The sequence below is a fragment of the Podarcis cretensis genome (assembly GCF_951804945.1).
Source record: "Podarcis cretensis genome assembly, chromosome: 5".
Taxonomy (NCBI): domain Eukaryota; kingdom Metazoa; phylum Chordata; class Lepidosauria; order Squamata; family Lacertidae; genus Podarcis; species Podarcis cretensis.
In genome coordinates this window covers 12,928,979-12,942,177 of record NC_137174.1, presented here as the reverse complement: position 1 = coordinate 12,942,177, position 13,199 = coordinate 12,928,979, and the positions used below count along the sequence as shown (strand labels likewise).

General features: G+C 48.5%; 1 protein-coding gene across 1 annotated transcript in view; it reads left to right on the top strand.

The window, feature by feature from the left end:
- Positions 1-13,199, top strand: part of LOC307215681 (broad substrate specificity ATP-binding cassette transporter ABCG2-like) — a 36,400-nt gene that overhangs the window by 21,480 nt on the left and 1,721 nt on the right. Inside the window, exons 8-15 of the mRNA XM_079975193.1 lie at positions 820-948; positions 1,687-1,952; positions 2,957-3,039; positions 4,158-4,247; positions 9,886-10,010; positions 10,816-10,970; positions 11,517-11,606; positions 12,959-13,062. Of these exons, the coding sequence (XP_079831319.1) occupies positions 820-948; positions 1,687-1,952; positions 2,957-3,039; positions 4,158-4,247; positions 9,886-10,010; positions 10,816-10,970; positions 11,517-11,606; positions 12,959-13,062 (1,042 nt within the window). The remainder of the gene's footprint in view (positions 1-819; positions 949-1,686; positions 1,953-2,956; positions 3,040-4,157; positions 4,248-9,885; positions 10,011-10,815; positions 10,971-11,516; positions 11,607-12,958; positions 13,063-13,199) is intronic.

Below are 13,199 nucleotides of genomic sequence, written 5' to 3'. Positions count from 1 at the left end.
CCAGGCTAAACATGCCCAGCTCCCTTAGCCGTTCTTCATAAGGCATCGTTTCCAGGCCTTTGACCATTTTGGTTGCCCTCCTCTGGACACGTTCCATGCATTCTATGATTCCATGATCACAAATGCAGGATAAATCATATAAAATAATTAGCAAATGAACACAATTTTCCTCCCTCTATTCACTAAACATTTTCCTTTAAACGTAAGTTGTTCTTGTTCTCTTATTCTATATGTTAGGTCCGCAAGCTGCGCATATTCCATCAATTTAAGTTGCCAATCTTCCTTAGTTGGGACTTTGCTTGTTTTCCATTTTGGGGCTAACAAAACATGAGCCCATAGAGTGGCATACATAAATAACCTTTTCCGACACCTGGGAATTTCCGTCTGAGTTATTCCGAATAAAAGGAACTCTGGTTTGATTGTATTTTAAAGTACTTAAAACCATTTTTTCCCATTCATTATGAATTATTTCCCAATATAGTCGTACCTTGGTTTACGAACAGCTTAGTTCTTGAACGTTCTGGCTCCCAATCGCCGCAAACACGGAAGTCACTGTTCCGGTTTGCGAACTGTTTTTAGAAGCCGTACATCTGACAGGCCTTCTACGGCTTCCGATTGGCTGCAGGAGTTTCCTGCACCCAATCAGAAGCCACGCTTTGGTTTCCAAATGTTTTGGAAGTCGAACAGACTTCCGGAACAGACTCCGTTCGACTTGCGAGGTACGACTGTACTCTTTTACCCTTTTACAGGTCCACCACATATGAAAGAACCCTCAGTCTCATTACATCTCCAACGCTTACTCTCTTTCTCTCTTTACAGGGTATGAGTGTGAGCCTTTCAATAACCCAGCTGACTTCTTCCTGGACGTGATCAATGGTGACTCCACGGCTGTAGCTGCAAGCAAATGTGGTCAGAAACTGAAGAAAACCGACGATCAGGAGCACGTGGGTAAGAAGCTGACATTGGGGGAGGTTCTTGATCACCACTGGGGATCTAGTACAGTGGTACCTCCAGTTTTGAATGAGATCCGTTCCGGAGGTCCAGCCACATCCCGAGGAATTGGCAACCGGAGGACTGTTTCTGCGCATGCGCACATAGAGCACTTCTGTGCATGTGCGAGTGGTGAAACCTGGAAAAATACTTCTGGGTTTGCCGCTTTCGCAACCCGAAGTTTACGTTACCCAAGGCTAACGTATACAGAGGGTCCACTGTACCCTCTGTTTTTCTGTTTTACCCTGTATTTCTGAAAAGCATTCTATTATATAGTCCTAAAAAAAGAGGGAGATGCGAGTGGCCCTGTGGTCTAAACCCCAGAGCCTAGGGCTTGCCGATCAGAAGGCCGGTGGTTCGAATCCCCGCAATGGGGTGAGCTCCCGTTGCTCAGTCCCTGCTCCTGCCAACCTAGCAGTTCGAAAGCACGTCAAAGTGCAAGTAGATAAATAGGTACCACTCCGGGGGGAAGGTAAACGGCATTTCCGTGCGCTGCTCTGGTTCGCCAGAAGCGGCTTAGTCATGCTGGCCACATGACCCGGAAGCTGTCTGCGGACAAACGCCGGCTTCCTCTGCCTATAGAGCGAGATGAGCCTGCAGCCCCAGAGTCGTCCACGACTGGACCTAACAGTCAGGCGTCCCTTTACCTTTACTTTAAAAAACGGGGGGTGGGGTCCCTTTTTTGTTTCCCCCCAGAAACCAGTAATGAAAATGGCATGGAAGAGGAAGGCGTGGAGAAGACACTGGTGGACTCCTTGCACGAGAAATACCTCAGCTCCTCCCAGTACGAGAGCATGATGGAGCAGCTGAAGAAATATGAAAATCTCCACGGGATACCTCAGAAGAAGCCGAGGCTCATGAATCAAGTGACCTACGCAAACGGCTTCCTCACTCAGCTCTACTGGGTGTCTCAGCGCTCCCTCAAAAACCTCATCCGAAACCCCCAAGCTTCTGTGGCGCAAGTAAGGAGCAGAACCGTCTGCTATTGTGGACCCTCAAGTGAGAATGTGTGGTGCACCCAGAAGCATGCCAGAGCAGGGAGCTTGTGGCTTGAGGTCCTAGTCTAAAAACCATAAACCTTCACTGGGGTCAGCTGGCTTCACAGTCCCTCTAAGGGTCCTTATCTTCCAGGGACAGTCCCGGATTTACAGAAGCCCTCACGGTTTCTAATTTGATCCCGGAATGTCCCACTTTTCCTTAGGACATCCCTATTTTCATCAGAGGAACGTTGGAGGGTATGGTAGGATGTTCTTATTTTTATTGTAGGGTATGGAGTTATGCGACCCCCGAGCCAAGGAGATAAGTAACTCTACAGCCTTTAGAAGACATCTGAAGGCAGCCCTGTAGAGAGAAGTTTTTTAATGTTTAATGTTTTATTATAAAAAATTCCTTCCAGTAGCACCTTAGAGACCAACTAAGTTTGTTATTGGTATGAGCTTTCATGTGCATGCACACTTCTTCGCATATATAAAAACACTATTATGTTTTTATATACAGTGGTACCTCTGGATGCGAACGGGATCCGTTACAGGCCCTACAGAAAGAAATCAGATCCCGCAGGGCCCTGGTCTCATGAGACAGAGCGTTCCACCAGGCTGGAGCCAGTGTTGAAAAGGCCCTGGCTCTGGTTGAGGCTAATCTAACTTCCTTAGGGCCTGGGACCTCTAGGGTGTTGCTATATAGGGACCTTCAGGTCCTCTGTGGGGCATATCAGGAGAGGTGGTCCCGTAGGTATGAGGGGCCCTACGTAGTGACGCCTCGCCCCCGGTGTCACAACGCCTTCGTTCGCCCCTGTAAACCTGCTATCTGAAAGCACCCTGAACTAATTCCGAGCCTGTGGATACCTTTGCCTTCCTTGTTCGTTTTGTTCAGGATGGTCAGATACCCTTTGACCGTTGCATTCTGTTGCTGTGCCAGTGAGCGGGTACAGAATTAATCTCTTTCTTTTTCCTTTCCCACATTCCAGGTCCTTGTGACAGTTGTCCTGGCACTGATCGTGGGGGCCATTTTCTTTGGTGTAAAACTTGATCAAAGCGGCATTCAAAACCGGTAATCCCTGATGCTTTTCTCGAGGTTTATTTTCCATGATATCATTATTTTATTAAAAAATAACTTTTGTTAGTTTTACATCTAATCACATTGGCTCCTGTATAATTGGCTCATATAGAATTGGCTCATATAGAATCACTTTGGCTCAACTGAGCCATTTTAGGTAATGGTATAACAAGAATAGGAAAGGAAGTAAAATGCAAAGATGCAAAAATTAATTTTGAAAACCTTTAGCTGGGAGAGAGGGAAGTTGTTCCCCCCCTCCCGGCTAATGGTTTGCAAAATTACCGTATTTTTCGCTCTATAGGACGCACTTTTCCCCCTCCAAAAATTAAGGGGAAATGTGTGTACGTCCTATAGAGCGAATGCAGGCTGCGCAGCTAATCCCAAAGCCAGAAAAGGGAGACGTAGAGCTGCGCAGCGCTCTGTCTCGCTGTTTTACCTTGGGGTTAGCTGCACAAAGCCTTCGCAGGGCAGTGGGGTGAAGGCACCCTGCTGCTCTCCAGAGGCTTCCAAAACTGTGCTCCAGGGGCTTCAGGCAGCTATCCGCAAGCCTTTGGAGCGCGTCAGGAGTTCCCGCTGCCTCCAAAGGCTTGCGGATGGCCGCCTGAAGCCTGGAGAGTGAGAGGGGTCGGTGCACACCGATCCCTCTTTCTCTCCAGGCTTCGCTTTGCTGGAGAGGCGCTGCACAGTTTTCCCTGTCTGCGCAGCGCCCCTTCAGCGAAGTGGGAGAAGAAATGGAAGGGGCTCCGTTTCTCCTGCCGCTTCGCTGAAGGGGCGCTGAGCAGAGAGGGGGAGAATTTTTTTTCCCATGTTCTCCTCCTCCTATGGTCCGGTGCGTCCTATAGAGCGAAAAATACGGTAATTTCCTTTTTTATTTTTGGAGTTGAAACAAACACAGCCATATGGCCTATGAGCAGTTCTTGAAAAGATGCTCTACTCTAAGGTCAAGAGCCATCTCAGTTTAACAGCAGAAAACCATGGTGTCTTGCCTGCATAAGAAACAGTATGTGTTCCTACCATAGACAGGGTTCAGTGATCCTGAAAGAAAGATCCGGAAGAAAGCTTCCGAAGCAGTTAATGAAGGCAGTTGCCTTACTTTTGGTTGCTTCTTTCAGAGTTGGATCTTTGTTTTTCGTAACCACAAACCAGTGCTTCTCCAGTGTGTCGGCAATCGAGCTGTTTATCAGGGATAAGAAGTTGTTTGTGTAAGTATCAAACCTCGTCTAAGGAAACGGGGAGGCAGGGAAAGGCAGATGGATTTGTTAGTGGAAAGGAGGGGCTGGTTGATACGATACGATAATCTTTATTGTCATTGTCCCATACAAAACAACGAAATTGAAAAAAATCTACATCAGACATTCAAAAACCAACAAACCTGCTATCCCAATTATCCCAGCCTGGTTAACCCCCTAAAAACTCTGACACCCCATAATTAAATGCAATATACTCCCACAGAGACTACCTTACACTGCATTTAAAACCAAAATCGCATTTGGATAAAAACTGTTTCTCAGGTGGCTAGTCCTGGTCTTTATAACCCTGTACCTTCTTACAGAAGGCAGAAGCTGAAATAGATAATTTCCGGGGTGCCTACTATCCTGCACTATTTCTGCAGCTTTCCTATGACACCTGGAAGCATAGATTTGATAGAATTGTAGCGTTGCAAGGGACCCTGGGGATCTTCTAGTCTGACCCCCCTGAATCCAGCTGTCCCATACGGGGATTGAACCTGCAGCTTTGGCACTATCAGCACCGTGCTCTAACCAACTGAGCTATTCCATTTCCTTGAAATAAGTTCCTTTTCTTATTTCTAGCGTCTAGGATAATGCAAAACCCTAAGCCAGGGGTCGGCAAAGTTTTTGTGGCAGTTCATGGTCCCGCAGACGACGCTGTGGGCAGTAGTGTGTGTGTGAGTGCGCAAACGCTATTTCCAGCACCCCTTCCACCACAGAGGAGGCGTGTGCAGCTTCCCATTGGCTGCAGGAGCTTCCTGCAGCCAATGGGAAGCCCGATAGCGTCGCGGAAGGCGATCCCCACTCTGCTCCGTGCCGGTTTAGCACGACACACGGGAGCCGGCCAAGTGGGAGGCGGGGGTCCATGAGCCGGTTAAACGACCCCCATGGGCCGTTTGTGGCCCATGGGCCTTGGGTTGCTGACCCCTGCCCTAGGCCTAGTTTGCAATTAGGTGGTAAATCTGTGGGCTGTATCCCTTCAGAGTGTGCTCCTTCCCACTGCCTTTTTTTCTTCAAAAAAATGTTTAGGGGTACAGTGGACATTCGCGTTGCGAACGTGATCTGTGCGGGATGCACGTTCGCAACCCGCAGCGGCACATCTGCGCACACGCGGGTTGCGATTCGGCGCTTCTGCGCATGCGCAAAGCACAACTTAGCACTTCTGCGCATGCGTGACCCCCAAATCCCGGAAGTAACCCATTCCGGTACTTCCAGGTTTCGGCGGTCCATAACCCAAAAAAACGCAACCTGAAGCAGCTGTAACCCAAGGTATGACTGTACAGTGGTACCTCGGGTTACATATGCTTCAGGTTACATACGCTTCAGGTTACAGACTCCACTAACCCAGAAATAGTGCTTCAGGTTAAGAACTTTGCTTCAGGATGAGAACAGAAATTGTGCTCCGGCGGCGCAGCAGCAGCAGGAGGCCCCATTAGCTAAAGTGGTGCTTCAGGTTAAGAACAGTTTCAGGTTAAGTACAGACCTCTGGAACGGATTAAGTACTTAACCCGAGGTACCACTGTACTACACTCTGTATTCATTCAATACAGCATGTCGTTTGCCCTGTATTTCCGCTCTGCTGTGTGCCTCGGACGTGACTTCTGGTGTTTCACGAGGCACCAGAAGTTGCGTTGGGGGCTATGCTGGGCACCCACCTAAAAATTTTGGTGGGTGCTCAAGCACCCAGAGCCCCCTAGAGATGGCACCCTTGGAGGGCAGGGGAGAAGATGAGGGTGAAGGTGACATAGCAGAGATATGATAGACATCTTCAAGTATCTGAAGGGCTGTCACATGGAGGAGGGAACAAGCTGGTTTACTTCTGCCCTGGAGAGTGGGACCAGAACCCATGGCTTCAAGTTACAAGAAAGGAGATCCCAACTAAACATCAGGAAGAACTTCCTGACAATAAGAGTTGTTCAATAGTGGAACGGTCTCTCTCCCTCGGGAGGTTGTGAACTCTCCTTCCTACTCTCATTTCGTTTGAGACTCAGGAAACACCAGGACAGGAAATAAGGCTGCGGTTCGGGGTAGCAACGGAAGTGACAATTCACCATGCTATTCAACAGAACTGATGATTCACCCCTTTCCCTGACATCTAATGCTTTATGTTGAGATGCCTGACTTTGCGGGGGCTTGAATGAGATAACCCTCAGGGTCCCTTTCAACTCTCTTTTACTCTCACAAGATTGAATGTAATAATAATATAATAATAATAATTTATTATTTAAACCCGCCCATCTGGCTGGGCTTCCCCAGCCACTCTGTATTGCTCTCGGCTGTACTTGAGGGACAACTCCAACAGATTCCACACGAAAAACGCTTATGTCCCTGTGGAGATGGCAGTCCCAAATCAGTGGCGCATTCCCTTCTGGCTTGCCCTCTTTATAAAGACTTGAGGAATGAGATTATCACCCCTCTTTTATTGTCCATTCCGGGTTGCCCAACCACTGCCACAGTGTCCTTTCTCTTGGCAGGGCAAGATGAGCAGGTGACAACAAAGGCTCAAGGTTTTTAGCTGGGGCAATCAGAGTACGATCCGCTATTTGACTATCGATTCAAAACCCTAAAATGTATTTTATATAACTGACTTTTTATTTCTATTCTTTGCATATTGTATTGTTGATTTTTTGCTATGGCCGATTGCTGACGCAAATAAAGGTTCATTCATTCATTTCCTCCCAACTCTATACTCTATATCATTCCATGAGTTAGTAGGAAGTTTCAAAGCACGGGGTGGCTAACCTTATTTGGGCTGAGGGCTGCACTCACCCATGGCCAATCCTCCAGGAATTGCATATCAAAATGGGTGTGGTTGAAGTTTAAAAGCAGGCATGACCATTTTTTTATATAAAAAGGGTGTGTGTAAAAAAACCCAACCTTTTGGGAGTACAGTATAGTGGTATCTCGGGTTAAGAACTTAATTCATTCTGGAGGTCCGTTCTTAACCTGAAACTGTTCTTAACCTGAGGTACCACTTTAGCTAATGGGGCCTCCCACTGCCGCCGCACCACCACCACCCGATTTCTGTTCTCATTCTGAAGTAAAGTTCTTAACCCGAGGTGCTATTTCTGGGTTAGCAGAGTCTGTAACCTGAAGCGTCTGTAACCCGAGGTACCACTGTGGTACAGTGGTTATCCTTGGTTATCAAACTTAATCCATTCCAGGAGTTGTTCGACTCCCAGAACAGTTCGAAAACCAAGACGCGGCTTCCGATTGGCTGCAGGAGCTTCCTGCACTCAATCAGAAGCCGCGTCAGACGTTCGGCTTCCAAAAAAACGTTCGCAAACCGGAACACTCACTTTCGGGTTTGTGGCGTTCAGGAACCGATTTGTTCGGGAGCCAAGCCGTTCAGCAACCGATGTACCACTGTATTGCAGCTGGAGACATATGGGAGCAGTGAACAGTTCTCAGTATGTTAACTACATACTGTCAGTTGCGTGGCGAGTTCCCGCCCCCCACCAGGGTAAATAAAGACACGAGACACCATAATTTAAGGTTAATTGGGCGAATTAGGCCACAACTTTATTGAATTCAGGAATGAGAGGCATTGGCTTAGGCATTGGTCCTAACGACTATCCGGCTCCAGCCCGTTTGCTGGAGACACGGGGAAGGGATAACCTTATATCGGGGGAGTCTCCTGCCGAGGCACGTCGACTAGGAGCTCCCCCGGGTCACCGCTCTGGGGCGTGCCTTTGGCCCTCACCTCCATAGGCTTCGGACAGGGCCACGCCCCCCGGAGTCCTTTAACGGACCACCCTTCACTCGCTGGGGGAAGGTGATGGCGTTCCTCCCCCCCACACACACATCCTCTTAACCCCTTCTTACCAATGCCTACCGCCAATGCCGAGAAGTTGTGACGAGTTGCTACGAGGTAGGCGAAAAACCAAAAGGCCAGAAATCGCCAATTGGGAAAAATTCCTACCATGCCCCTTGCGGCGACAGACCGAAGTCCATAGCAAAGTCCAAGACCTACCTAACCCTAGTTAAAGGGAGAGAGGGTGGGAAAACGTGGGGGCGAGCCGGCGAAAAGAGGGCGAGCCCCCTCTGCACCGGCCCTAAATAGGGCAGGCCATGCCCCCCAACCAGCCAGCTGATTGGCTGGCTGGGGGGGCAGACCTGACCGGGAATCCCCTGCTCTCGCGGGGGCTGGGACCAGCCCCCGCTCATGTGGGGTGGGCATGAAGCCCGCAACCCCACCTCCTGGGGCAGGCCGGAAGTGGCTTTCACATCCTATGTAGACCACTGCAGTGTGAGAACAGTGCAAGTAGAATACCCTTCACTGATAAAGCATGGAAATCCATCAAAGAGCCGAGCAGAGTCTGGTAAAGTCTGATGTGATAATTGGTCCTTGACCTCTTGGAAGCAAATCCCATTAGCTCATGAAAATGGAATTTCTGTTGCTCCGGGCAGTATTTCAACACTAGCGTGAGTTTGAGAAAACTATGTAGAGGATCAGAACGCAAACTTACCAAAGCTGAGCAGGTCTAGTGGTGATGTTTCAATGAGGGAGATTGCTTGGGAATGCTGAGAATGTCTCCTTAAGCTCCAAGGCAGGAATGAAACGAGTCCCATCCATGTATTTATAAACATGAGCATTTTGTTATTAATATTGCTAGAGGATTGCAACTCCAGCTGAAGACAAGAGAATCGTTTATTTGTTAGAAGTGAGCAGGAGATATATTTCATTAAGCAAGACAGAGCATCCGTGGTAGATGTGAAACTCAGAGTCTGATAAAATTTTGACAGTGAAACAGACTCCCTTCATTGGAGGTTTTTAAGTAGATGTTGGACGTCCATCTTTAGTTGAGGCTTTAGTTGAGATTCCCGCATTGCAAGTGCTTGGACTCAATGATCCAACTCTGTTGGAACTCCGTTCCAACTTCTATGATTCTATGAAATGGTTCCTTTCTCTTCTCCTAATTTTGCTGTTGTTTAGTCGTTTAGTCGTGTCCGACTCTTCGTGACCCCATGGACCAGAGCACGCCAGGCACTCCTGTCTTCCACTGCCTCCCGCAGTTTGGTCAAACTCCTGTTTGTAGCTTCGAGAACACTGTCCAACCATCTCGTCCTCTGTCTTCCCCTTCCCCTTGTGCCCTCAATTTTCCCAACATCAGGGTCTTTTCCAGGGAGTCTTCTCTTCTCATGAGGTGGCCAAAGTATTTTCCTAATTAGGTAAAGGTAAAGGGACCCCTGACCGTTAAGTCCAGTCATGGCCGACTCTGGGGTTGCAGCGCTCATCTTGCTTTATTGGCCGAGGAAGCCAGCATAGAAGCTTCCGGGTCATGTGGCCAGCATGACTAAGCCACTTCTGGCGAACCAGAGCAGCGCACAGAAACGCCATTTACCTTCCCACCGGAGCGGTACCTATTTATCTACTTGCACTTTGATGTGCTTTTGAACTGCTAGGTTGGCAGGAGCAAGGACCGAGCAACGGGAGCTCACCCCGTCGCGGGGATTCGAACCGCCAACCTTCTGATCGGCAAGCCCTAGGCTCTGTGGTTTAACCCACAGCGCCACCCGCGTCCCCTATTTTCCTAATTAGCAAGTCCTTAAATTTCTCTTATCATGTGTGTACCTTTCCAGTAAGCCATATTCTTTCCTGTCCTCACAGCCACCAGTATACCAGCGGTTATTACAGAGTCTCTGCATATTTCCTTGCCCTGATGCTTGGAGACCTGCTACCCATGAGGACCATGCCTGCAATCATATTTTCATGTATAAGCTACTGGATGATTGGTAAATAATAATCTGTATTTTTGTACGCTGTCATGCCAACGCACATGTCAACCTCATACTTCCTTGGTGGGACTCTTCATATGCCGCAGAGGCCTTACCTAAGGCCTGTGCTGTTAACCATTTCCATTCTTTTATAAAAAGTCTTTTATCTTCATTTCTTATTTTTCCAGTAACTTTCGCCATTTCCCCATCTTCCATCAGTTTTTGTATTCATTCTTCTTTAGCTGGGACTTCTTCTTCTTTCCATTTTTGGGCAAGTAACATTCTTGCCGCTGTAGTAAAAAAGGTAAATGGACCCCTGACCATTAGGTCCAGTCGTGGCCGACTCTGGGGTTGCGGCGCTCATCTCGATTTATTGGCCGAGGGAGCCGGCGTACAGCTTCTGGGTCATGTGGCCAGCATGACGAAGCCGCTTCTGGTGAACCAGAGCAGCGCACGGAAACACCGTTTACCTTCCCGCTGGAGTGGTACCTATTTATCTACTTGCACTTTGAGGTGCTTTTGAACTGCTAGGTTGGCAGGAGCAGGGACCGAGCAATGGGTGCTCACCCCATCGCCGGGATTCGAAGTGCCAACCTTCTGATCGGCTAGTCCGAGGCTCTGTGGTTTAACCCACAGCGCCACCCACGTCCCACTGGCCGCTGTAGTAGCATACATTAATAAGTTTCTGTACAGTTTGGGTAGTTCTGTCCCTATAATTCCCAAAATGAAAGCTTCTGGGTTTGTTTGTTTTTAGAAATGCCCCTTCCAGTCTTCTACTTCGTGATTTGATTGTTCATTGCACCTATCCTCTTCCTGTTTTCAGGCTACCAGGCTGATGCGGGCCGATTCTTCTTCTTCATGCTGACTCTTGTGCTGTTGTGCTACACCTCCACCTCAATGGCCCTCGCAATCTCCGCAGGGATGGATGTAGTAGCTATTGCCAACTTACTTATCACCATCTGCTTTGTCTTCATGCTGGTGAGTCTTGCATGTGTCACATTGAAGGAATGTTTTTCCCAAACCCAAAACTGACTGTGCAGGCGGTTTGAAACTACACCAAAATCCCTATTTTTCCTTAGCTAAAATGCTTTAACTTGAGCTCTTGAGCCAAAACCCAGCTGTATAAACAAGTGCTCAGAGCCCTCTCCTTTATCAGGTTGTGACTGCAAGGATGGCCTTGACTGTACCAGTAGAACAGGGAAGACACGTCTGTGCCTTATCTTATATCCTGACCACAAACACGCACAGACCTAGTCCAGGAACAGCGCCAGAGTGTGTTCCTGGAGTTGGTGACCTCTTGCTCCAATTAGATCAGCTCTAGTACAACCATGGCTGCCTTTTCTGCAGTTCCATATTTTGGAAAGTTCAATCCCAAATCCTGACCCCCCGCAATCCCGCCGCAGTTCATGTGATAAAAGGAGTTGTTGCTGAATGGGCGGAGGTGTTACGATGGGTGGTTGCCTCGGAGCCTAATTCTTTAAAATGTGAATTTATTCGTACCGTTTCTCTCTCTCCACATTCTAGATATTTTCTGGCTTACTGGTGAACCTTCCCACCGTCATGGGTTGGCTGAACTGGCTGAAATACTTCAGCATTCCCAGATACGGCCTCACGGTGAGTATGCTACAGTTAACATAGATTGGGGAGGACCCCTCTAAACCCTAGAAATTAATAAATGGTAAGATTTTGATTGGTTGGGATATTGATGGAAGTACAAGCTGCAAGACTGCGCCAGACAAGGAATCCTTGGGCTGGCTTATACAAACCAGCCTGGCTTGTCTTCTGTTAACATGACAAAAGGGTTGATGGGGAGACAGATGTTGGCAAGGTGATGGGGTATGACAGGAAGAGAGAGTTTTCAGCAAGGGGTTCTGGGAAGAAGAAAGACTGGGATCCATCTTGGGCAGGCTGGCTGGGTGTGCTGGTCCCGTGGGCTAACCAAGAGGTGAGGTCCGAGTCCAGTCCGAGGTTGAAGGTGCAGTATGGAGGCAGTCCGTAAAAGTTGAAGCTGGATTCAGGGCAGGTAGTCGGGTGAGGTTAGGAGCTCTGGCAGGATAGCAGGACAGGGTTCAGGCAGGAACTGACAACCAACGAAGTTGCTCCCGCAACTTGAGACTGAGGCTGGCTGGCTTTTATCTGCCCCGAGGTGCAGGGCAGCCCCGATCCTCAGGTGACTCGCCTCTCCTGGCCTGGAGGCAAGCACTCCTCCTGCGGGAACTTAGTTCCCTCCGCCTCTCTGCCCTGAGCCTCTGCAGCTCAGGAGAAGCTGGAGGGTTAACGGACCCAGAGGCAACCTCAGCTTCCTCTGACTAGGCTGAGAGTGGAGCACCTGCAGGCAATGGGTCCTCCATGACCTCAGGAGCCAGAGCAGACTCAGCTGGTGCCTGCACCTGAGGATCCAGCACAGGTGAGGACCCTTCAGGCTCAAGCCCCAGCCCCGGCTCAGCTGGTTCTGGAGGCGGGGATTCCTGTGCAGGCTGGGATTCCTCAGGTTCAGCATCCAAATCCGAATCCCAGGCCATCACACTGGGAGAGATGTCTTAGACTCTAGGGATTCATGGCTACATTGGGCAGCTTCTATGCATCAGATGAGCCCAAGTTAAATATCACTTAAATATAAATAGTTGTTGAGAAAGCCACTCCTTCTTAAGCAGGATTTTCAGAAGGGAATCGTGATTGTGTTACGGCCCTTGATTAAAAGCATAGTTTTTTTCACAAAATAAGGACACGGCTGTTTTTAAAGCTGTTTCCAATGGAGCAACAGGAACAATAAATAAAATATTGATACTTGTCAGCTGGTGAAGTCATGAAACTCTGTGTAGGCATATCTGCTGTTGACAAAGTTGCACAGATTGACCATGGCTGTATTAAAATCAGCAAAAATCCAGTTGTTACAACAGGCTGGTTTGGAGATTCTCTTTTTGGTATTATTGCGGCTCTATTTTGCTCTCTGGCTTCCTACACAGGCCCTTGAAGTCAACGAGTTTAGAGACCTGCGTTTCTGTGCAAACACCACAGAATCCTTTCCATTGCAAAGCTGTCCCCCAAGTTCTCCTCAGACCAGAGAAATGTGAGTATCCCAGCTGGAGGTGGGTGGAGCACATACATTCTCTTCCAGAAGAATTACTATCCTCATCAGTTTGAGGTTGCTCCCTAAGATAAACTCTTCCTAAATCATATCATATGCATGTCATGGTGCGTTCTTCA